This window comes from Monodon monoceros, unplaced genomic scaffold, assembly GCF_005190385.1.
Source record: "Monodon monoceros isolate NGI ecotype Baffin Bay Population unplaced genomic scaffold, NGI_Narwhal_1 Super_Scaffold_10, whole genome shotgun sequence".
NCBI lineage: Eukaryota > Metazoa > Chordata > Mammalia > Artiodactyla > Monodontidae > Monodon > Monodon monoceros.
The window spans coordinates 53009271-53033689 of record NW_021703766.1 but is presented as its reverse complement, the minus strand read 5'-3'; the positions used below and the strand labels follow the sequence as shown (position 1 = coordinate 53033689).

Sequence of the window (24419 nt, the reverse complement as noted above, 5' to 3'; positions counted from 1 at the left end):
CGGGTTTGGGGCCGGGAGCCCTGGATGGTCCGGGAGGTGAGAAGGCACTGATGATATCTCATTTCCTGGCACTTCGACTCTTCAGAAAATTCGCAGATTTTCAGAGACTCGAGGTCTGCGAGGCAAATATGGAGCTACCTAAACTGCGTTCGACGGACTGGGCAGGAAAGTAATATCACCGCGGCCTTTATTTTACACCTTGTATTAAAAAAGTAGGAGGACGGGTTTCCAAATGGACCAAGAGTTCCGCTGTCGGTATAGCAGCAGAGAACGAATTCCCGGAAAGAGAAACGGCAATACATCCAGTAATCGGACATCCCCAGAAAGCTTTGGAGGACCATATCTTGCAGGAAGTGGCTTTTAGGACAGAATACGATTTCGAGAAACAGGCACAGTATGGCACAGGTCATCAGGTCCAGAAGAAACGAACTGCTGGGATGAAGCCTAAATTTTGACTGGGATTAGAGCCTCGGGGAAAGGCCACTAAAAATGAGGCCAGTAAAGGTCTGGAGCCAATGAAAAAGGCACAACCACAATTGAGAGTCCAAAAGTGTTAAGATCAATAGCTATTTGATCAAGACACTAAGATACTTCCATGGGGGTAAGTCTTCTCAACAAAAGAGGCTGGGATAATTGTATACCTATTTGCAGAAAAATAACTTAAGACCCATAACTCTAAGCATACACAAAAGTTAACTGGAAATAGATCACAGACCTAAATATAAGAGGTAAAAGTATGAAACTTAGGAGACAATCTCCATGAACCTAAGTTTAAGTTAGCCAAAGAGTTCTGCAGCAAGACAATAAAGGTTGAGACATAAAAGGAAAAATAATAAATTGGACTTAATTAAAATGAAAAACGTTTGTATTTTTAAGCACAGCTTTAAGAAAAGTAATGAGTGGAGCCACAGATTGGGAGAAAGTATTGACACATTTAACATGTGATAAAAGGACTTATATGCAGAACAAAGAGTTCTCAAAACTCAACAATTCAACTATCCAGTTACTTTTCTTTTTATATAGAATTTTATTTTATCTTATTTTAATTTTAATTGGAGTATAGTTGCTTTACAGTATCGTGTTTACACTGTACAGCAAGGTGAATCAGCTATATGTATACATATATCCCCTGTTTTTTGGATTTCCTTCTCCTTTAGGTCACAACAGAGCATTGAGTAGAGTTCCCTATGCTATACGGTAGATTCTCATTATACCCAGTTTACTTTTTGGGGTTACGAAAATTTCTAAATATTAGATCATGGTGATGGCACAACTCTATAAACTTGCTAAATGTCATTGTATTATATACCCTTGCTACTGGTAAGTGTTATATGTAAATTATGACCATAAAGCTGTTAAAATGAATTGCTGTTCTATACTACAAAATTTATAGGGTATGAATATTTTTTAAAACACAACTAAAATTGCAAAATTATAAGCTACCTGGATTAAAAATAAATGGAGATATCTGGGACATACAAGAAAAACAGTACAACAAATCTTGTAGTGATAATGTAAGAATCTGGATAATGAGAGGATCATAATATAAACTGAACATAACTGAATCAGTTACATTTTTCAAGTATACCCACTTTAATGCATAACTTTTATATGTGACTCCAGTTACCATCCTATTATACTGTTACAGCCATATTATTACACCTGTGATATTATTACAGCCACGTAATATTAATTATATATATACAAGAACATTTTATAATATGGAAATGTTTATAATAAGAGATTAAGTGATGAAACTAGATCAAACTTTTTTTTTTTTTAATTTACTGGCTGGGTCGCTAGTTCCTGGACCAGGGAGCAAACCCAAAACCCCTGTATTGGAAGGACAGAGTCTTAACCACTGGACTGCAAGGGAAGTCCCTAGATCAAACCTATTTTTTACTACTTTATTGAGATATAATTGATATAGATTATACCTATTTTATTTTTTAAATATTTATTTTCTTTAATTTTTTGGGGGGGGTTGAATCGGGTCTTAGCTGTGCCATGCGGAATCTTTGTTGAGGCACGTGGGACATTTTGTTGTGGCACACACGCTTCTTTCTAGTTGTGGCATGTGGGTTTTCTCTCTCTAGTTGTGGCACGCGGGCTTAGTTGCCCCATGACATGTGGGATCTTAGTTCCCCTACCAGGAATTGAACCCATGTCCCCTGCATTGGAAGGTGGATTCTTTACCACTGGACCACCAAGGAAGTCCTGATTATACCTATTTTAAATAAACTTTTATTTGGAGAAAATATTAGATTTACACAAAAGTCACAAAGTACTACAAAGAGTGCACATATACCTTCATTTGACTTCCTCTCATGTGAATATTTTATATAACCATGGTACATTTGTCAAATTGAGATATTAACATTGGTATGACACAACTAAATTACAGATTCTATTTGGATTTCACAAAGTTTTCCACTACTGTCCTTTTCCTGTCTCAGGATTCAAACCAGGGAAGAATACTGCCTTTAGAAATCAGGTTTCTTTGAATTCTTCTGCTCCATGACCATTCCTCGGTCTTTTCTTTTTCATGTCCTCAATTATTTTGAGGAGTACTGGTCAGGTTTTTTTTTTTTTGGCTGCGTTGGGTCTTCATTGGTGTGCGTGGGCTTTCTCTAGTTATGGCGAGCGGGGGCTACTCTTGGTTGCGGGGGGCAGGCTTCTTATTACGGTGGCTTCTCTTATTGCGGAGCACAGGCTCTAGGCATGTGGGCTTCAGTAGTTGCAGCACACTGACTCAGTAGTTGCGGCACGCAGGCTTTTTTAGAAGTTGTGGCACGTGGGCTCAGTAGTTGTGGCTCACGGGCTCTAGAGCACAGGCTCAGTAGCTGTGGTGCATGGGCTTAGTTTCTTCGTGGCATGTGGGGTCTTCCTGGACCAGGGATTGAACCCGTGTCCCCTGCATTGGCAGGCAGATTCCCAACCACTGCGCCACCAGGGAAGTTCCAGGTATTTTGTATATTGACCTTCTCTTCCTCATTAAACAGGGGTTATGCATTTTGGAAAAGACACCTCTGAATTGAAGTCCCTTTCTAATATCATATATAGGGGTATAGAAAATCAAAGTGACAAAATTGTTCTACTGGAAAAGGTAATATTTGCCAGGTATCTCCACTGAAAATAGCAAAACAATTTCTGACCAAAAAGAACCATCATATAGAGCTATTATCAACAGATTTCAAGACTTATAGACCTTTAATAGTATTGGTGAAAGGACAAACACATAGATCAATGGAACAGAACAGAGATCCCAGAAAAAGACCCACATAAGTCAAGTATATTCAAGTGTTTGATGGAGGTACAAAGGTTATTCAAAGGAGAAAGATAGACTTTTCAGGGACTTCCCTGGTGGTCCAGTGCTTAAGAACCCGCCTTCCAATGCAGCAGACGTGGGTTTGATCCCTGGTTGGGGAACTAAGATACCACATGCCATGGGGCAACTAAGCCCACACGCCTCAACTAGAGAGCCTGCGTGCTGCAAACTACAGAGCGCACACGCTCTGAAGCCCGTGCCCACAACGAAGAGCCCACGCGCCACAACTAATACCTGACTCAGCCAAAAATAAATTAAAAAATAGAGTTTTTAACAAATGATGCTGGAACACTTAGTGGTCCATTGGCAAAAAAAAAAAAAAGGATCTCAAAAGTATCTCAACGCTTTCATCCCATAAGTCCTATACTGGTAAAGCACTGATACCCAGAACATAGAAAGAATCCTTAAAAGTCAAAAATAAGGGACTTCCCTGGTGGCGCAGTGGTTAAGCATCTGCCTGCCAATGCAGGGACATGGGTTCAAGCCCTTGTCCGGGAAGATCCCACATGCTGCGGAGCAACTAAGTCCATGCGCCACAACTACCGAGCCTGTGCTCTAGAGCCCACGAGCCACAAATCCTGAGCCCACGTGCCACAACTCCTGAAGCCTGCGCGCCTAGAGCCCGTGCCCCACAACAAGAAATGCCACTGCAATGAGAAGCCCACACACCGCAACGAAGAGTAGCCCCTGCTCATCTCAACTAGAGAAAGCCTGCGCACAGCAACGAAAACCCAACCCAGCCAAAAATAAATTAAAAATAAATAAATTTATTTTTTAAAAAGTCAACAATAAGAAACCTCAATTTTAAAAATGGGCAAAGACTTTGAACAGACACTTGATCAAAGATAACAGATGGCAAACAAGCATATGAAAAAATGGTCTACATCATTTGTTATTATGGAGATGCAAATTAAAACAGCTATATGAGGGCTTCCCTGGTGGTGCAGTGGTTGAGAGTCCGCCTGCCAATGCAGGGTACACGGGTTCGTGCCCCGGTCTGGGAAGATCCCACATGCTGCGGAGCAGCTAGGCCCGTGAGCCATGGCCGCTGAGCCTGCGCGTCCGGAGCCTGTGCTCTGCAACAGGAGAGGCCACAACAGTGAGAGGCCTGCATACCGCAAAAAACAAAACAAACAAAAAAACAGCTATATGATACAAATACCCAACTATCAGACTTGCTGAAATTCAAAAACCTGAAAATATGAAATACTGGTTATAAGATGAAATAACGTGAACTTTTATTATTTGCAAGACACAATGCAAAAAATACAGCCTAGAAGATAGCTAGATTCTTGAATGTATGTTTATACAGATGATCCCAGGTTTTAGAACGGTAGTCTGAAAAAAATTTTTTTCAATGAAATGGCTCTCATTGAGGAGTAGAATTCAGGAAAATGGTTGTTCTTACTTGTGTCAAACAAATCTGAAAGGAAATGTCCAAGAGTAAATTTTGCAGTAAAATGAACAAATATCCTGTCTTTATTCCACCACTTGACCACGGTGCATTATTCTGATTTTTGTGGGGACAATGAGAAGAGTGTATGTAGGAGACAAATTTTTAACAGGAACCTTGGGGAAGGATCCAAACATTGAGCCTCTAAACACCCACTAGCCTGGGACTATGGGTCTCAAAACTTCCCGACTCCTGTGCTCTCAAACACAGACAAACTCTGTACTCCCTAAACAACACTAACCTCAAATTGAATCTGAAATTTACCACAGACACTCTTTCCCATTGACACTCCTCCCCCAATTCCAGGCTTCTCCATATCATGAGCTGGATATTAAATCGCTAACCTAGGGGAGAGGCAGTGCTCATTGGTTTCACACCTTCCATCCAGTTTTCAATTACCGAATCTTGCAGACCTAACATATAGACCCTAAACTCTGACCAACAGGACCTTCAATCATTAAACACTTCAGATTAAGCCTTAATTTAAGGCTCCATCACTAACGCCCAGATTCCTCAGTGACTCAACCCAAATAGACCCCAAACACAGTCACTGACACGCATTCCTCTTCACCGACCCCAAAGGCCCCTCACTGGGGATCCTCACCCAGAATCAGGCTCAGCATATCTTGAGCCTCTGAAGACTCCTCTGGAAGCTGCCAAAGGCTGAACCCGGCCTAAAACCACTTCTGATTGTGATGTGTTCTCCCTGAAGTGCTTCTGTAGCTGTTGCTAGGGAAGCCAAGCGCCTGGGAGGAGTGTGTCTGGCGAGGGCTCTGGGTTAGCTTCAGAAGTCCGAGTTCTGGCCGTGCACAGGTCCTATGACATCACATGGCTCCATGACCTCACAGAGGTTTTGGCATTTAGGACGGGAGCAGCTTTAACGGCTGCTATCACTTGGCTGGGTGGGAAGACACAGAAATGTCTTATGGGCACCCCACTGCCTTCCTGTCTTTGCAAGAAATGGTCACAGGCATAGAGCTAAATTAAATTTTCAGAGGCCGGCACCTATCCAAGGCCAACGTGGTATGAGATGCATTTCAGTCATCAGTTTCAGCAAAACCAGCAAACTGATGGTGCCCTTGAACCCTTAGGCAGGAATACCTTGGGTACGGCCAGTTGCATGAACTCTGATATTCTTGTGGCAGAAAGGATGTGCAGAGAGCTTCTGGATGGATCCAAGGTTGAATTTACTTGAGGTCTATAGTAGAAAAATCCATAGTTGTATTTCTTTTACTCGTGCTACTGCCACACTTGCAACACTTCTGACACGTCTGCCACCAAATATCGGGGTGGGGCGTTTAACCACACCAAGCAATTCTTCACTACACCAACTGGGTCCTTAACTGTGACTCAGTTCTAACACTGTCTACTTGGAGATAGTGTCAGATCCCACAGGTTAAGGGCTCAGTCCCATAAGACTGCTTCCACCCCACTTCAGATGTCAATCACACGCAGCAGGTGCCCAAGTTACCTACAACTTGTCTGACTTGGCTACAAACCGGAGATTCCCAAAACCTCTTCTTTGGGTTCAATTAGTTTTGCTAAATGGCTCACAGAACTCAGGGAAACACTTGCGTTTATCAGTTTATTAAAGGATATGATAAAGGATACAGATGAACAGCTAAATGACAAAAATAGGGCAAGATGTGGGAGGGTCCCAAGCACAGGAGCTTCTGTCCCTGTGCTGTGGTGTGTTACTCTCCCCATACCTGAATGTGTTCACCGATGTAGAAGCTCTCCAAAGTTCCTACTATTGGGATTTTATGGAGACTTCCTTACATAGGCATGATTAATTAGTAACTCCAGTTCTATCTCCTCTCCCTTCTCTGGAAGATGGGGAGTGGGCTGAAAAGTCCAAGCTTCTAATCATGGCTGGATCTCTCTGGTGACCAACCCCCATCCAGGAGCCCACCTAGAATCACATCAATAGAGTAAGAGATGCTCCACACACTCTTATGTAGAAATTTACAAGGGTTTCAGAAGCTCTGTGCCAGAAACTAGGGGCAGAGACCAATATGTCTATTTTCTACAATTTCACAAGGTCAAACAGTCAACCTCAAAAGGATACATCCTAAATGATTTTTTTTTTTTTTTTTTGCAGTACGCGGGCCTCTCACTGCTGTGGCCTCTCCCGTTGCGGAGCACAGGCTCTGGACGCGCAGGCTCAGCAGCCATGGCTCACGGGCCCAGCCGCTCCGCGCACGTGGGATCTTCCCGGACCGGGGCACGAACCCGTGTCCCCTGCATCGGCAGGTGGACTCTCAACCACTGCGCCACCAGGGAGGCCCTATTTTTCTAATATTCTATAAATGACAAAATTATGGATACAAAAAGATCTGTGATGTCAAGGGTTAGTGTCGGGGAAAGGATGTGACTATGAGGATGTAGCATGAGGGAGTTTGTGTTGACAAAGCATTCTAAATTTTTACTGGGGTGTTGGTTACAGGAACCTACATATGTGATGAAGTTTCTTAAGGAGATATATAAAAACCAAACAAAAACTACTACATGTTAAAACTGGTGCAATCGAAATAAACCCTGTAGTTAACAGCACTGTTAACAATTTCACTTTCCTCTATTTGACATTATATAACCACACGGTAAACTGTGTGGTTATTATAAGATTTTACCTTTGGGAGTAGTGGGCTGAAGGGCATTTAGGAAATCTCTGGAATATTTGTTTTTGTGATTCTAAACTTACTTCAAAATTAAAAGTTATAAAAACATCACATTTATATTAATTTTATAAACCCCCTGATGGTACTTACAAACTTGGTTAAACACATCCAGATCTGTTGTTATACTTAAGAAACGAGTACATTTTTCATTTTGAAGTACTTCAAATATTCTGAAATAACACAAACTTGGAACCAAAGAAATGCAGAAGTTAAATAATGAAAATTCAATCCATGTTGAGAGTAACTGCCACTATGTAAAATTTATAAGATCAATGACAAGGAAACTAGAAATATGGCTGAAGGTATCCTTCAGTTGCTTGTGAGGTGTAGTATCCCTTAAGACTTGTAACAGAATGCTCTCATTCATCATTTCCCCAAGGCTTCTTTCCTTCATTAAGTTGTCTGATATTTTGTTAACGTCCACCATATAGAATGGGTTTCTGCACGGATTTCCTGGCAAATGATAAAGCAATATTTACTACTGCAAACCCTGCCATATTCATTGCCACAGGAAAGTATTTCTCTAGTGATAACGGACATCTGTTGAGGTATTACTTCTGGGCAAAGGCTTTCCCACAATTATACTTCTACCAATTAGAAACATTCATTCATTCATGATCTATGATGATCACATATGATAGGGTTTATTTTCACTGAAGGCTTTCCTAGTCTTTCACACTCATAGGCTTTATCTCAGTATATACTTTTTAGACATAGAATGTCCTAAAATATTTTCACCAAGGCTGATTGTATCCGAGTAGTTTTGTAAATTTTTTCATCAATATAAAATATGAGGTACTTGATCACTAAAGATAATACCACATTCTTTGCATTGTGATTCTTCTCTGCATACTATTATCTTGAGGGTCTACAACCGGCAACAGCCTTCCCCAAAGTGACTACCTGTGAATTCTCTTATGTTTGTCAAGGATTGACAAGTGGGCAAAAGCTTTCTCACACTCACTGCATCCATAGGGCCTCTCTCCTGTATGTTTTCTTTGGTGAACACTGAGCCCTGACTTTGTGGTGAAGGTTTTCCCACATTCACTGCATTCATATGGCTTCTCTCCTGTGTGAATTCTCTGACGGGTAATGAGATCATTTTTGCACAAAGAGAATTTTCCACATTCAGTACATGCAAAGAAGTCTTTCCTGAGTGAACTCTCTGATGTTGTACGAGGCATGTCTTCTTCCTAAAGGCTTTACCACACTCGTTGCATTTGTACGGTTTCTCTCCAGTGTGAGTTTGCTGATGTGTACCAAGAGTACTCTTCACGGTGAAGCCCTTGCCACATTCATTGCATATATATGGTTTCTCTCCAGTATGAGTTCGCAGATGTGCAACGAGCTTCCTTTTCGCGGATAAGCCTTTGCCACATTCGTTGCATACATAGGGTTTCTCTCCTGTGTGAGTTCGCTGATGTACTATGAGATTGCCCTTCTGAATGAAGCCTTTTCCACAATCACTGCATACATAGGGTTTCTCTCCTGTGTGTGTTCGCTGATGTCCAATCAGGCGGGCCTTGGCTGGAAAGCCTTTTCCGCATTCACTGCACACGTAGGGTTTCTCTCCGGTATGAGTTCGCTCATGTACAATCAGTTGGCTCTTCACAGTGAAGCCTTTCCCACAGTCACTGCATATAAATGGCTTCTCTGCAATATGAGTTCGCTGATGTACAACGAGATCACCCTTCATGGTGAAGCCTTTTCCACATACAATACATACATAGGGTTTCTCTCCTGTATGAGTTCGCTGATGTCTGATGAGAGGGCTCTTCAAGGTGAAGCCTTTTCCACAATCATTGCATGTATAGGGTTTCTCTCCAGTATGAGTTCGCTGATGTGGAATAAGACTCTTCTTCAAGGTGAAACTTTTCCCACATTCACTGCATACAAAGGGTTTCTCACCAGTATGAGTTCGACAGTGTGCAATAAGACGCCTCTTCTCGATGAAGCCTTTTCCACATTCACTGCATATGTAAGGTTTCTCTCCTGTATGAGTTTTCTGATGTGTAGTGAGACTGAACTTTGTAGAGAAGGCTTTTCCACACAGACTGCATCCATGGGGCTTCTCCCCTGTATGAGTTCGCTGATGATAAATGAGCAGACACTTTGTGGTGAATGCTTTCCCACATTCACTACATGTGTAAGGTTTCTCTCCCATATGACTTTTCTGATGTTTATTGAACTGCGATTTCTTGAAGAAGGTTTTATTGCATTCAGTGCACTCATAATGTTTCAGTCCGATATGAGTTCTTTGATGTTCAGTGAGCCTGGATTTTCTGGAGAATGCTTTCCCACACAGACTGCATCCATGAGGTTTTTCTCTAGTATGAACTCTCTGATGATCAAAGAGCTGAGACATCTTGAAGAAGGCTTTCCCACACTCACTGCATACGTGGGCTTTCTCTATGTTGTGAGTTCTCTGTTGCTTAGTGGACAGGGAGTTATTGCTGATGGGTTTTGCACTTACAGGAAATTTAATTTCAGTAAAAGATTGCTCATGGTTAGCATGGAGAAGGGATTTCCCATCTCCATTAAACTCAGCAGAGTTCTTTAAGTTACAGCTTCTCTTCTGGTTTTCAAAACTTATATTTGATTTTAAAGGTTTTTCAGTTAAGTCAAACATATCACAATTTTGCTTTAACAGGAAATGACTTTCGCTCTGATTTACAATATTTGCAAATGTATTATGTTCGCAGCATTGTTCCACAGTATTTTGAATGCTGTGATTTGTCAAGTGATGCTGCAGAAGGTCATCAACTTTCCTGATTTCTAGGAAAGAAGAGAACAAGGAATCATTCCGCAATCTCTCATAATCTTAATTTGGAAGAAAACTGTTTCAAAAATTGCCTTCATGTGAAGTAACTATTTAGTGACAATTCTATGTGTGGTATAAAAAGAAATATATTTGGTCTTCCTCCACAGGGCTCCTAAAGCCTTGTAATTTCCTAAGTGTTTAGGATGCTAATGAGGTGACTTAGCATAGGGTTCCTACATAACCTCAGGATGGGACTGACCACCAGAAAGACTAAGTGATTAGAAGGTTGGAACTTTCAGCTCCACCCACTGGCCTCTGAGAAAGGAGAGAGGGCCTAGATATTAAAGCTCTATAAGAACTCTTAACAAAATTTGCTCAACCTTTGGATGGGTGAACACATCCATGTGCCAGGAGGGTGGTGATCCCCAGTTCTGGGGAAAGAAGCTCCCGCATTCAGGAATCCTTCAGACCTTGCCTTCTTGTACCTCTTCATTTCAGACCTTGTACCTCTTCACTTGGTTATAAACATAAGTAAATGTTTCTCAGTTCTCAGAGCCACCCTTGGAAATTAACTGAACCCAAGAAGCAGGTCATGGGAACCTCCAACTTACAGCCAGTTGGTCAGAAGCACAGGTAACAATCTGGACTTGCAATTGACATCTGACATTGGGACAACCATGTGGGACTGAACCCTTAACTTGTAGAATCTGACACTATTTCCACATAGATAGTATCAGAAATGAGTCAAAATTTAGGACACCCTGGTTTAATTCTATGTACAGACCACTGAAGCAAAGGAATAAAGAAGGCAATTGCAGCCTGTGAATCACGGTTAAAGGAGCAATGAATATGTAAGAGGTGGAGGAAATCAGGATATGTTCAAAGAAAAGACAAGGTTCACTGATGGACTTAATGGGAGAAGCACGGAAGAGGTTAAGACTCAAGGATTATTTCAAGAATTATGTGGTTTCAGCCACTGGGTAGGTGGAATGCCTCTTAATAACGTGAGGAATATTACTGAAGTCCAGAATGAGAGGAAAATCTAGCACGCATTGTGAAACAAAGTTTAAGATGACTATTACAGGGACTTCCTTGGGGGTGCAGTGGTTAAGAATCCGCCTGCCAATGCAGGGAACATGGGTTCAAGTCCTGGTCTGGGAAGATCCGAATGCCACAGAGCAACTAAGCCCATGTGCCACAACTACTGAAGCATGTGCCTATAGCCTCTGCTCCATAACAAAAGAGGCCCGTGCACCGCAGCGAAGAGTCGACCCCGCTTTCTGCAACTACAGAAAGCCCACACGCAGCAACGAAGACCCAACACAGCCAAAAATAAATTAATTAATTAAAAAAAAAGATGACTATTACATACCCAAGTACTATATAAACATGAACAGGTTGAATATATAAATCTTTAAAAAGGTTTTATCTGAAAATAGCAATGTGGATATCATCAATATAGATTATTCAAAGATAGAGAACTGGATGAGACTGTGTTTAGAAACATGTAGAATAAGGTGAAGGCACAGGGCCAAGGCTTTAGCCATTCCAACATGTAGAGTTTGGAATCCAATTAAGCCTACCTAAGAGAACCGAACATTGAGTATTGTGATCACGGGTACCCTGAAGATCCAGGTATATAGAACAAAATACAATGATGAGTAAGATGTGGATCTCAGCATCTGATTTCAAGGTAAGTGTGACAGACTACTGAAAGACTGGTTATCATAGTCTAACATCTTGCCATCCTTCTTCATTCTGTAGACCACCATTCACCTAACTCTACCAAAGCACTAATTTGAATATTTTAGAATTTCTCTTATTGAAGTGTAGCTGATTTAAAATATTGTATTAGTTTCTGGTGTACAGCAAAGTCATTCATTTATACATACATAAATATATATATTTATATTCTTATCCATTATGGTTTACTACAGGATACTGAATATAATTCCCTGTGCTATACAATAGTACTGTATTGTTTATTCAATTCTACATAAAATAGTTTGCATCTGCTAATCCCAACTAACCTCAAATTTAGAAGAAAGCTTCTGTAACCAAGATTCCAACTAATAGTCTAGCTGGAACATACCCTATGTTCCTATGTAAAAAGGGAACGTTGGTATGCAGTTACTCCATCCCTGCATCTTGCAAAGAAATGAGTGGCCATGACTGATGACTGGAAGATAGCCTCTGAGTCCCTGATATGCTGCCTAATAAGAGTGTCTTTTTAGACATGAGGTCTGAAGCCATAACATACCGTTTATACTAACAATGTGATTTGTGGTAGATGCCCGTTTTTTGTATGCCTGAGGCTTTGGACAACACTAACATTCTGATTCTGGGGTCTAGAGACAGCAGGCTTGGGTGAGCTTCCCTGGTTGGCAACACTTCACACGTGTTATCAAACATTCAAACATCATTGCTGGGAAAATTCAGCACTGTTCACATGACTCCACTGGTAGAGGACAACCGGGAACCTTATGTGCAGCCTCTCCTGGAGTCTTTCCCATGCACATTTGATCTTTGATGACTTCAATCTGTATTATTTTATTGTCACACATTGTAACCAAGAGTATAAAACTACATTCCCCTCCCAAATAATGCCTACTTTCTATAAAGTAGGCAAAGTGATCCACTTTAAAAATTGTATAATGCCACTCTTCTACTCAAAATCCTGTTTTCTCAAATTATTCAGAAAAGAATCAAGGTCTTGAATGCCCTTGATAGGCAGTTTGTGACCTATGTACCAAAACCCGCAGCTACTACCCTGTTACCCTTAACTCTAGTCATTTTCCCTCTTGTTCACTCCCTTCTACCCATGTAAGTTTCCCCGAAGTTCCTCAAACACATTCCAGATTCGGGTCTTTCAACTTCCCACTGTCTCACATTTGGAAAACTCCTCACCAAGGAAGATTAGTCATATCCCTCATCCGTGTGCTCAAAGGCACCTTATCAGATTGCCACTCCCATTCCTAAAAGGGCAGTTCCAAGCCCCAACACCCACTCTTCCATTAGCTACTTTAATTTTCCTTACAGCAATTTTTACACTAAGACATGTTAGTTATGCATTTGTTTATTATTCATTATAGAGTATTTCAATTTAGAACGTACTCTGTGTGAAGGGACAAGATATATTTTTTTTTCCTGTTTTGTATTGCTATTAGCTTCAAAACTATTATGCTATTAGGCTCTCAAAATGCAAGTTTTAAAGGAGTAAAGCTAGCACATCAATTGCAGAAGGCAATCATATGTATGGAACATATTAAGAATACTTAGGGGACTTCCCTTGTGGTCCAGTGGTAAAGAATCCACCTTCCAATACAGGCGACGCGGGTTCGATCCATGGTCGGGGAACTAAGATCCCACATGCAACTAAGCCCACGCACCACAACTACTGAGCTCAAGCGCCACAACTAGAGAGCACGCGTGCCACAAACTACAGAGCCCACACGCTCTGGAGCCCACGTGCCACAATCAGAGAAGAGAAAACCTGCACGCCACAACTAGAGAGAAGCCGTGTGCCGCAATGAAAGATCCACATGCCTTAAGGAAAATCCTGCATGCCGCAGCTACAAACCAACGCAGCCAAAAAAAAAAAAAAGAGGACAAAAACTCTTTACTCTTTATGAGTAAGATGATATCATATCACGGGATCATTGAAAGAGAAAGTGTAATCACATATGGCAGGAAACAGGGTTAACTGGGACTAAATGTCATCAGAATATGACAAGAAATTAATCAATTTTATTTCTACATTCTAGCAATGAATAATCTAAAAATGCAATCAAGAAACAATTCCGTTTACTATAATATATAAAAGAATACCAATTTATTTAGGAATAAATTTAAGAAAGGAAATACAAAACTTATATTCTGAAAGTTAAAAAAACATTGTGGAAGACATTAAAGGCCTAATTAGATTTTAAAAGATTCAATGATCATGGAACAGAATGCTAAATATGGTTAAGATGGAATGACTCCCCAAATTGACATACAGTTCAATATAATCCCTATCAAAATCCCAGGCAAATTTTTTTTTCTGCAGAATTTCACAAGCTGATTCGAAAATTCAGATGGAAATTCAAAGGCTCCACAATACTCAAAATAGGCTTGAAAAAGTTGGAGGATTTACATTTTCCAATTTCAAAGCTTACGGCAAAGCTATAATAATAAAGGCTACTAGAAGGATATATACATATAAAATACTCCAAAACTGATGGTGGTGATGGTTGCACAACTATGTGAATATAATAAAACACCACTGAATTATATAACTTAAATGGATAAATTGTTTGATATTATATGAATTAAATCTAAATAAAACTGTTAAAAAATATAGAGTGAGAACAGAAGCTTTAGGAAAATAAATACAATGATAACATCTAAGAACTACAGGAGAATCTGAATTAGCAAAACTATGAAGGAAATTATTTGAAGCAGACAGAAGTTATGACCTAGTTCTAACATGTAGCATGGTAAAAACATCTTTTCTAGCATCCGAGGTGGGGTTGGATGTTATGGTGGGAAATCATTATTTCCTAGCTGGGCAGGAAGAAGGTACAGTAGTAAGAAGAGTGATAAATTCAAAGTTCGCTCTTTCCAGAGAGGCCTGGAAAGTGGAATTTCACAGCAAGACAAGTGGTAACACAGAGATCCTGTGATGGTGAATGAAGAAGAGGGAGATTTGAAAATCCTAGGAAGAGGAAAACTATTTAAAGAAAAACAAGATGCATATGAAATAAACAGGGATCAGATCTCAAAAGAGAACAAAGGGATATATTTTCCTCTTAACTTCTACAAGGAAAAAGAGTTCTTACACTGGAAGAGAGGCACGTGGTAGGGCTGCTTATGTTTCCTCAGACACTATCACAGCTCCGACGCCTTCTCTCCTGACCAGAGTACGACTTCCCTGGCTGCCCACCTTGCTGGGTCTCACCCACTCACCTGGACAGATTCGACCGTGGCAGTCATCTTCTACTGGCCATCTTCCTCGTTCCAACCTGGAGACAGCATCTGGTTTGCTGGCTTGATACCCTGTTCATGAAAAATGATAGAAGACTTAGACATATTGAACTGGGCTGGGATACGGCAGGAAAGGATAATGGTACATGGAGGGAATAAACAGTTTTCACATCTGTAACCTCAAGGCTTTTCTGTCAAGAGAGGGGCTATTATACCCTCTAGTCTGGGGCAAGAGAAGGATCTGAGACTCGACCATTGCAGACGAATGCAGTTAGTCTGAAGAGTTGAGGCTGAGAATGGAACGGCCACTGACGGGCACCCTCTGAGGGACCCAGGGGAGCCGTCCTCACCCACAGACAGCAGGTTGCTATAGTTCTCCAGCATCACATCCCGGCACAGGTCCTTCTGATCAGGGTCCAGGAGCTGCCACTCCTCCCATGTGAACTTCATAGCCACATCGTCATGTCAGGGATTCCTGTCATAACATGGTCTTATTTAGCGAAGTGATGTCCTTTGGGTAATATGGAAAAATGTAAAGGAAATTATTCTGCTCACTTTTGCCATATGGGAAATTAGTGGGGTTTTTTCCTTCACACGGTGTGATAGAGTAAGAAAGCTAGTAAGATATTACGTTACTGTGCAGTCTTCCATTCATTCAACTAAAGTTGAAAATTCAAAGAAGTTTCGGCAATGTACCGTTAATTCCTCTAGCTGATGTAAAAACATGTGCAATCTCTATATATGTGAGCATTTGTAAAGGAAAAACCCAGTTTCGTTTCCTTCTTGTGTAGTGAAAAACCCAGTTCTTCTCCACTGTGTGCTTCTTCCCTGCGAGTCTCCTTTATTACCCACACAGAACATTTCGTTTCTGACCCTTCTGGTCACCAAATGTGTGGAGACTTTTTCCCCAGAACAAGCAATTCTCTGCCCTACCAGCTGGGTATCCTATAATTTAAATCAATTCTGACACTATCTACCCAGAGATAGCGCCAGATCCCACAGGTTATGGGCTCAGTTCCGTAAGACTTCGCAACCCCCACTTCAGACACCAATCACAAATCCAGGTTATCACCTGTGCTTCTAACCAGCCAGCTATAGATCAGAGGTTCCAATAACACCCTCCTCGGGTTCAATTCACTTGCTAGAGGGGCTCATAGAACTCTGAAGATCTTATGTTTACCACTTTATTAAAGGCTATGATAAAGGATACGGGTGAATATCTAGATGGAAGAGATGTGTAGGGAAGGATATGTGGGAAGGGGTGCCATGCTTCCACACCATCTTAGGGCACGTCCACATGTTCGCCAACCCAGAAGTTCTCTGAACATCATAGTTTGGGGATTTCATGGAGTCTTCATCATGTAAGCATGATCAATCAGTAACTCCATTTTCAACCCTTCTCCCTTCTCAAGAGAACAGGGTGTGGGGATAAAAAGGACAAGCTTCTCACCATGGCTTGGTCATTCTGGTGACCAGCCCTCATCCAGTAGCCCACTCAGAGTCACCTTGCTGGAACAAAGTTACTCCTGTCACCCAGGAAATGACAAGAGTTTCAGGAGCCCTGTGTCAGGAACAGAGGTCAAAGGCCAATATTAAAACAAGAGATGTTCCTAGTGTTCTAATCACTTAGGGAATCACAAGGTTTTAGGAGCTCTGTGCCAGAAACGGGGCAGAGACCAATACATACTTTCTATTACCTCATAAGCATCTATTTACTAATACTGAACTCTATGATTCTTATAAGTACATGAATAATACAGATTCCTAAATTCACCATTAGCATTTGAGCCAATACCAAAACCAGTAATGAAGAGATTCCAGATGCCAGAATCACAATACATGCTAATTTCAGTAGTTAATATACTAAATGAAACAAAAGAAACTGTATAAAACATGTATAGAGCACAATAGGTTATTAGATGATCAAATCTGTAAAGAAATTATTCTTTAAAGAATATATATGGACACATATGGACACAGACTGATGCATGTGTGTAGATTAGGCAGGATTAATATCATATTAGATAAAATGAAGAAACAGCTGTAGGAAACATGTTTTTACATTTTTGAGAAGGACAGTTAGGGACTGCAGTTAAGGACCTCACTCACCACATCACCTCTATGGAGAACCATCAAAGTCCTATGTGAACTTGAGACCCACGTGAACTTGAGACCCATGTGCCATGAAACGTTAACATCCCTTGAGGAACTGCTCTGCTTTTGTAATAGGGAAGAACAAATCTGACTCCATATCAGATCTGTTCCTTTTACTTTAACCTCACTTTAACCGTCGTGCTCTGTTGCCTGTACTTAGTCATGCTGGCTCTGTACATTTTGTAAAAGAATGCTGCCTATAGCTTAAAATATACAAGAACATCCGTGACCTGACCTGAACAGAGAATAACATTTGTCTTGTTCAAGGTTTACAAAAAGATGGTGACCTGACCATGACCTGACCTACATGACAGCTGCAAGAACAAAGAATCCAACACCACCAAGAAGTGTGCAATAACTACCCAGGTCCCTCCCTCACCTTGCCTTTAAAAGGGCTTTGCTGAAAGCCTTCAAGGAGTTCCAGACTTTTTAAGGCATGAGCCACCTGACTCCTGGCACAGTCAGGCAGTAAACCCTTCTCTGCTCCCAACTCCGACGTTTCAGTATTTGACCTCACTGTGCTTCAGGCACACGGTCTTGCATTCAGTATCAACCGTACCAACAATCTTCATCCATTTTTTCCTCTCCCAGCCTGTATTTACGTAATGTCAAATCTCATTTGCCCTCTACATGCAGCATATCCAGAACCTCATCAACACTGAACCCTCCACACATGCTGCAGCCAACCATTCTCGCAGTCACCATGTTTTTTGCAATAGCCTCCTACAAGGCTTTCTTGTTTGCCGCCCTGCCCACTACTGTCTGCTTTCTACACAGAAGCCAAAAGGATTCCTTGAAAAATGTAAATTATTTCATGTCATTCCAGTACTCAAGAACTCCTCGTGTTTTTTTTTAATTAATCAATTAATTAATTTATTTTGGGGTGCGCTGGGTCTTTGTTGCTGCGTGCAGGCTTCCTCTAGTTGCGGCGAGCAGGGGCTATTCTTCCTTGTGGTGCGCGGGCTTCTCATTGCGGTGGCTTCTCTTGTTGCGGAGCATGGACTCTAGGCACGTGGGCTTCCGTAGTTGTGGCTTGCGGGCTCTAGAATGCAGGCTCAGTAGTTGTGGCGCACGAGTTTAGTTGTTCCATGGCATGTGGGATCTTCCTGGACCAGGGCTCAAACCTGTGTCCCCTGCATTGGCAGGCGGATTCTTAACCACTGTACCACCAGGGAAGTCCTCTCCTCGTGTTTTCTCATCTTACTAGGGAATAAAATCACGCTTCCTTGAAATGGAATACGTGACCAATCTTACCCCCACCCCCACCCTGCCCCCACTGTTACTGCCTCTTTGGCCTTATACCCATCACTTTCCAGAAAACACACTCTGCTCTGTCCACACAGGCTCCTTAATGTTTCTCAAACTCATTCGTGGCTCAGCCTTTTAAACCCGCTAACCTCTCTGCTTGGAAAACTCCTAACCCGGCAGCCTACTAACTTCCCACATTTCTTGGCTCAGAGGCACCTTATCTGAGAGGTGTTCCCAGCCTAAAGAGGAGCCCCAGCACCTACTCGTCTGTTATGCTGACTAAAGTTTTGTTTCTTTAAGTTTTAGAGAAATATAGTTGATATACAATGTTGTGCTAATTTCTTCTGTGTAGCAAGGTGATTCAGGTATGTGCATATATTCTTATTCATGTTCTTTCGCATTATGGTTTATCACAGATATTGAATATAGTTCTCTGTGCTACACATTAGGACCCTGTTGTTTACCCATTTCACATGTAATAGCTTACATATGCTAACCCCAATCTCCCATTCCATCCCTCCCCCACCACTCCTCCCCCTTGGCAACCACAAGTCTGTTCTCTATGTCTGTGAGTCTGTTTCTGCTTTGTAGATATGCTGATTTGTGTCATATTTTAGATTTCACCTATAATTGATATAATATGGTATTTGCCTTTCTCTTTGACTTATTTCGCTTAGTATGATAATCTCTAGGTCCATCCACTTTGCTTCAAATGGCATTATTTCATTCTTTCTTTGTGGCTGAGTAGTATTCCACTGTGTATATGTACCACATCTTGTTTATCCATTCATCTCTCAATGGACATTTAGGTTGTTTCCATGTCTTAGCTATTGTGAACAGTGCTGCTATGAACATAGGAGTACATGTATCTTTTTGAATTATAGTTTTGTCTGGATATATGCCCAGGAGTGGGATTGCTGTATCATATGGTGACTCTGTTTTTAGTTTTTTGAGGAACCTCCATACTGTTTTCCATAGTGGCTGCACCAATTTACACTCCCACCAACGGCGTAGAAGGGTTCCCTTTTCTCCACACCTCCTCCAGCGTTTGGTAATTGTAGACATTTTTTCTTTGGCCACCCCACAAGCTTGTGAGATCTTAGTTCCCCGACCAGGGATTGAACCCGGGGCCTTGGCAGTGAGAGCATGGAGTCCTAATCACTGGACCGCCAGGGAATTCCCTGTAGACTTTTTCATGATGGCTATTCTGACTGGTGTGAGGTGGTACCTAAATATAGTTTTGATTTGCATTTCTCTAATAATTTATGTTCCTTAATCTTTATCACAGCACTTTTCACCCCTTAGATATATTATTTGTTTATTTTTATCCCACACCACCAGCCCCCAAAACACTTGATTAATTTCTTGACTCCTTTCTCTTAGACTAAAACTTGTGATCTATATGTATACTGTTTTTCACTGGTCTTACCTTCCAGCATACAACAGGCTATCAAAAAAATGTAGAGGAATGAATCAAAATATCAATCACATGTATGGAACACATTAGGGAGAATTTAAGAAAGAGGGTGGAAATATATCTCTTTGTGAGCATGATGATGTCATATCATGGAGTTCATGGACAGAAGAAGAATTTTAACTGCCAAGTAACTTGATTAGCTGGCATAAATGTCATCAGAATACAATGGAAAGAAAAATGAAAATTTTAGGGAAATGAAGACAGTAAGGTCTACAATCAACGAGAAGAAAGTTCAAAACTAATAAATACACAAAGGAATTAATTTGAAATAAGCAAGAGTTATGATCAGGTTGAGACCGGAACTGAGAACGTAGGATGCTAAGATAACGTCCCTAGTTAAAAATTCATCACGAACAGCAGACGCATTTATATAAGAGAGCTCTGCAGATGGGGAACATATGAGGTAATGCCTGAATGGCCAGGATGGAGGCTGCATAAGAGTAAGGGAGAATGTAAACTTATAGTGGTTTTCTGGGAGGGAAGATGATCCTGGGTCCTGGCAGTTATTCAGAACCCAGGAGAGCTGCCATCAAGATGAGTAAGTTATATAGATCCCAAGTCTGTAGTGGAGCACACTGGGGACAGATGAATTTGGGAGTCTTCTCCAGTGACCCTAAGGAGCTTAGCTTATGACAATGAAGAAAACTTTGAAGGTTAGGAGATCATTGGAAAAAATGGAAAACAAAACCTTTGGAGAACCTCAGAGCGGGGACAAGGCACAGTGAAGACCAGTTTACTTTTGGGACCGGCAGCCAACATGGGGTGAATGTGACAAAGGAAATCAACATTACCAGTGGGACAGAAAGGTGCAGCAGCTAGAACACAGTGAGGAATTCAAAGTTTTCTCTTTGGAGAGAGGCCTTGGAAGGTGGAGTTTCATAGAAAAGGAGGTGGAAGTGTATGAAGAAGAAGGAAAAGATATGAGAATCCTAGGGAAAAGAAAACTATGTAAACAAAAATCAAGATGGGGGTAAAATAAAGAAGAAACAGATCCCGGAAAAGACAAGAGTCTTCCCTAAGAAGGGATATATTTTTCTCTAAACTCCTACAAAGAAAAAGAGGTCTGACATCGGGAGAGAGATGCATGGAGGCACTGCTTACCCAGCGTCCAACCCCCTCACAGCTGTGACTCTTCTCTGACCAACTATAGTGTGATTTCCACGTCTGTCACCTTGCTGGTCTCTCACTCACCTGAATGGATTCGACAGTGGATTTCATCTTCCATCATCCATGGTTCTCCGTGATCCAAATTAGAGAGTACGTCTGGCTTTCTGGCTTGATAACCTATTCACCAGAAATGATAGAATATTTAGACCCAGTGAATTGGGCTTGGGGTCTGTGAAGACAGAATGCTACAGATGAGGACAAAACGATTTCACGACCTACAGAGTAAATGCTGTGCTCTCAGGAGAAGGGAGAATACCCACTTCTCATGGGCCAGAGAGGGGACTGAAAATCTACCGCTTCAGAGCATCATAGACACTCCAGAGCTTTCAGAAGCCGAGAAAGGAAACACCACTGACTGGGGACCCTCTGAAGGGCACAGGGGAGCCGTCCTCACCCACAGACAGCAGGTTGCTATAGTTCTCCAGCATCACCTCTTGGTACAGGTCCTTCTGAGGAGGGGTCAGGAGCTGCCACTCCTCCCACGTGAAGTCCACAGTCACATCGTCAAACGTCAGGGTTTCCTATAGTAACAGTGGTGTTTAATGAAGTGATGTCCTTTTGATGATATGGAAGAAATGTTAAAAGTTTTTCTTCTCATTTCTACTTTATAGGCTGGATCTATATATCTAGGGGGTTGTTTTTGTTGTTGTTTATTGATTGATTGATTGATTGGCTGCGTTGGGTCTTCACTGCTGTGCACGGACTTCCTCTAGTTGCGGCGAGCAGGGGTTATTCTTCATTGCGGTGCGCGGGCTTCTCATTGCGGTGGCCTATCCTGTTGCAGAGCATGGGCTCCAGGCACACGGGTCTCACAGTTGTGGCACGCGGGCTCAGTAGCTGTGGTGCACAGGCTTAGCTGCTCCACGGCATGTGGGATCTTCCCAGACCAGTGAACGAACCCGTGTCCCCTGCATTGGCAGGCGGATTCTTAACCACTGCGCCACCAGGGAAGCCCCGGGTTGTTTGTTTTTAATGCACAGGGAACAAGCAAAAGCCTAATAAAATACAAGGATCCAACTAAATATAACTGTGCAGTCAGTCATCCATCCATTTATCATTAGACGTTCTATAACGTATAAAAGTTAAACCTTCTTAACCTAGAAACACCACATTCATATATATATATATATATATATATATATATATATATATATGTAACACATAAGTCAATGAAATTGGGATGACTAAATCTTTATAGGCAGTTAATCAGAATCTTCTGGGAAGTGACTCAAGAAGCCAGAATTATAAGAAACTAAATGTTTAATAAGCATGTTTAAAGTGTATGAAGAAGAAACTCATTTTTTGATATGTGTACTTTGTTATGATTTCAGCCTTTAAATATATCCTTAAGTCAGCTGTGTAATGAACAAAAATAAAAGCAATATAAGAAAAAAGGTAGATTAAGAATCCAGATTTGAACATGGAAACCAAGAGTCAGTCATATTGCAAAGCCTGAGGAAACAGTTCCCATAGAACTGCCCTCGCTTCAGACACTGGCTGCAATTTCTAGGGTCCCCTGGATCACCCTCACTTCAGAAGCAGGCTACAAAGACACCCAGGGTCCCCAAGACACCCTTACATGCAATAATTACCTAGAATGACTCAGACAACTAACAAACCCATTCGGGAACAAAGAAAAGAATAAAACAAACCAAAAGTCACCTGGGCCTGGATCATTTTTTTCCGTTCTCTAAAAACAGCTGGCAGTAAGGAGGCTCTGTCGCTGTGTCTTCTGGATCTGCTCTAAATTTCTGTTCTGATACCTGTCTTCAATCAAGCATGTCCCCAGTAATGCTGATACCAAATCCTGTAACTTCTTCCTCCTTCTACTGATTCTTTTGCTCCTGGGGAGTCAGGACCTGTGGGTTGAGGAGAAAATTCAAGCTGAGGGTACATTTCCTCTGGGCCCAGATGCTAACGCTGCTCCCGGGCACTCACCTTAACCCAATGCCCACAGCATTGCCAAGTGTCCCATTTTTACCCCAGACGACTTTATTCCTCTGGCCAAAAAGGCTAAGATTCTGACTGTGGTGGGGGTATTCCTTTATTCCGTGAAGTTGAAGTGGGGTGACTGTCAAAGGAGTTGAAGGAGACTTCCCTGGTGGCGCAGTGGTTAAGAATCCACCTGCCAATGCAAGGGACGTGGCTTCGAGCCCTGGTCCAGGAAGATCCCACATGTCACAGAGCAACTAAGCCCGTGCACCACAACTACTGATCCTGCGCTCTAGAGCCTGCAAGCCACAACTACTGAGCCCACGTGCCACAACTACTGAAGCCTGCGTGCCTAGACCCCGTGCTCCACAACAAGGGAAGCCACCGCAATGAGAAGCCCACGCACCGCAACGAAGAGTAGCCCCCGCTCGCCGCAACTAGAGGAAGCCCACGCGCGGCAACGAAGACCCAACACAGCCAAAATAAATAAATTAATTTAAAAAAATAGTCTAAGATTAAAAAAAAAAAAAGGAGGTGAGAGAAACGAGATCCATCCCAGCAGCAGGCCTCAGGAGCAGGAGACTCTCAGGCAGCTCAATTATACAAAAGGGAGCGTATGGGAGGAGAGGCGCTGGGCACTGCTTTCCTTTAAACCGTGTGTGCTCAGGAACCTCCTCAAGCGTTTTTATACACCCTGTGAGTACACACACTTCAGTTTGAAAACCAATGTACTGGGCAAACCAGAAACACTGTCTTATAAACAATAACGATAATATCTTAGGTTTTAAATACATTTTTTAAAGCACACAATATTGTAAATAAATTGGAAAGTGGTAAATTGAGTTGAGATGCTCTAAGACGCCTGTATTGTTAGAGAAGAGTGTAAAAGTACTAACATAAGAATTTGACAAAGAAAGCTTCCATACTGTATGTAATCTCTAGTGTCATGATGAAAACTAACAATTATCTTAAAGTATATAATTTCCATCCTAACAGAAGGGGGAAACAGAATAAGAAGAAATTCATTCAAAACATGGCAAAAAAGAGAATAAGGAATAGAGAACAAATGGGGCAAATACCGTGCACTTATAAGACTGTTTTAAAACAAAACACTAAGAATTATATTAAGTATATTAAATCAACTATACTCCAATAAAACAAACTTTTTAATGAATTATATTCAGTATAAACAGAACAAAGATTCCAGTTAATTACATCAAATACAAATGCCTCGAAACTGTCAGACTGGATTAAAA

The 24419-nt window shown here is 41.5% G+C and overlaps 1 protein-coding gene across 1 annotated transcript in view; it reads right to left on the bottom strand.

Annotated features, from left to right (window-relative positions):
* LOC114903474 (zinc finger protein 717-like) overlaps positions 1 to 23418 on the bottom strand; it is a 41152-nt gene extending 17734 nt beyond the window's left edge. Inside the window, exons 1-7 of the mRNA XM_029236292.1 lie at positions 23170 to 23418; positions 22894 to 23090; positions 21626 to 21752; positions 21256 to 21348; positions 15168 to 15257; positions 8332 to 10234; positions 5628 to 5679 (exon numbers count right to left, since the gene is read on the bottom strand). Of these exons, the coding sequence (XP_029092125.1) occupies positions 5628 to 5679; positions 8332 to 10234; positions 15168 to 15257; positions 21256 to 21348; positions 21626 to 21752; positions 22894 to 22908 (2280 nt within the window). The 5' untranslated portion in view covers positions 22909 to 23090; positions 23170 to 23418. The remainder of the gene's footprint in view (positions 1 to 5627; positions 5680 to 8331; positions 10235 to 15167; positions 15258 to 21255; positions 21349 to 21625; positions 21753 to 22893; positions 23091 to 23169) is intronic.
* Between the last annotated feature and the right edge of the window lie 1001 nt (positions 23419 to 24419).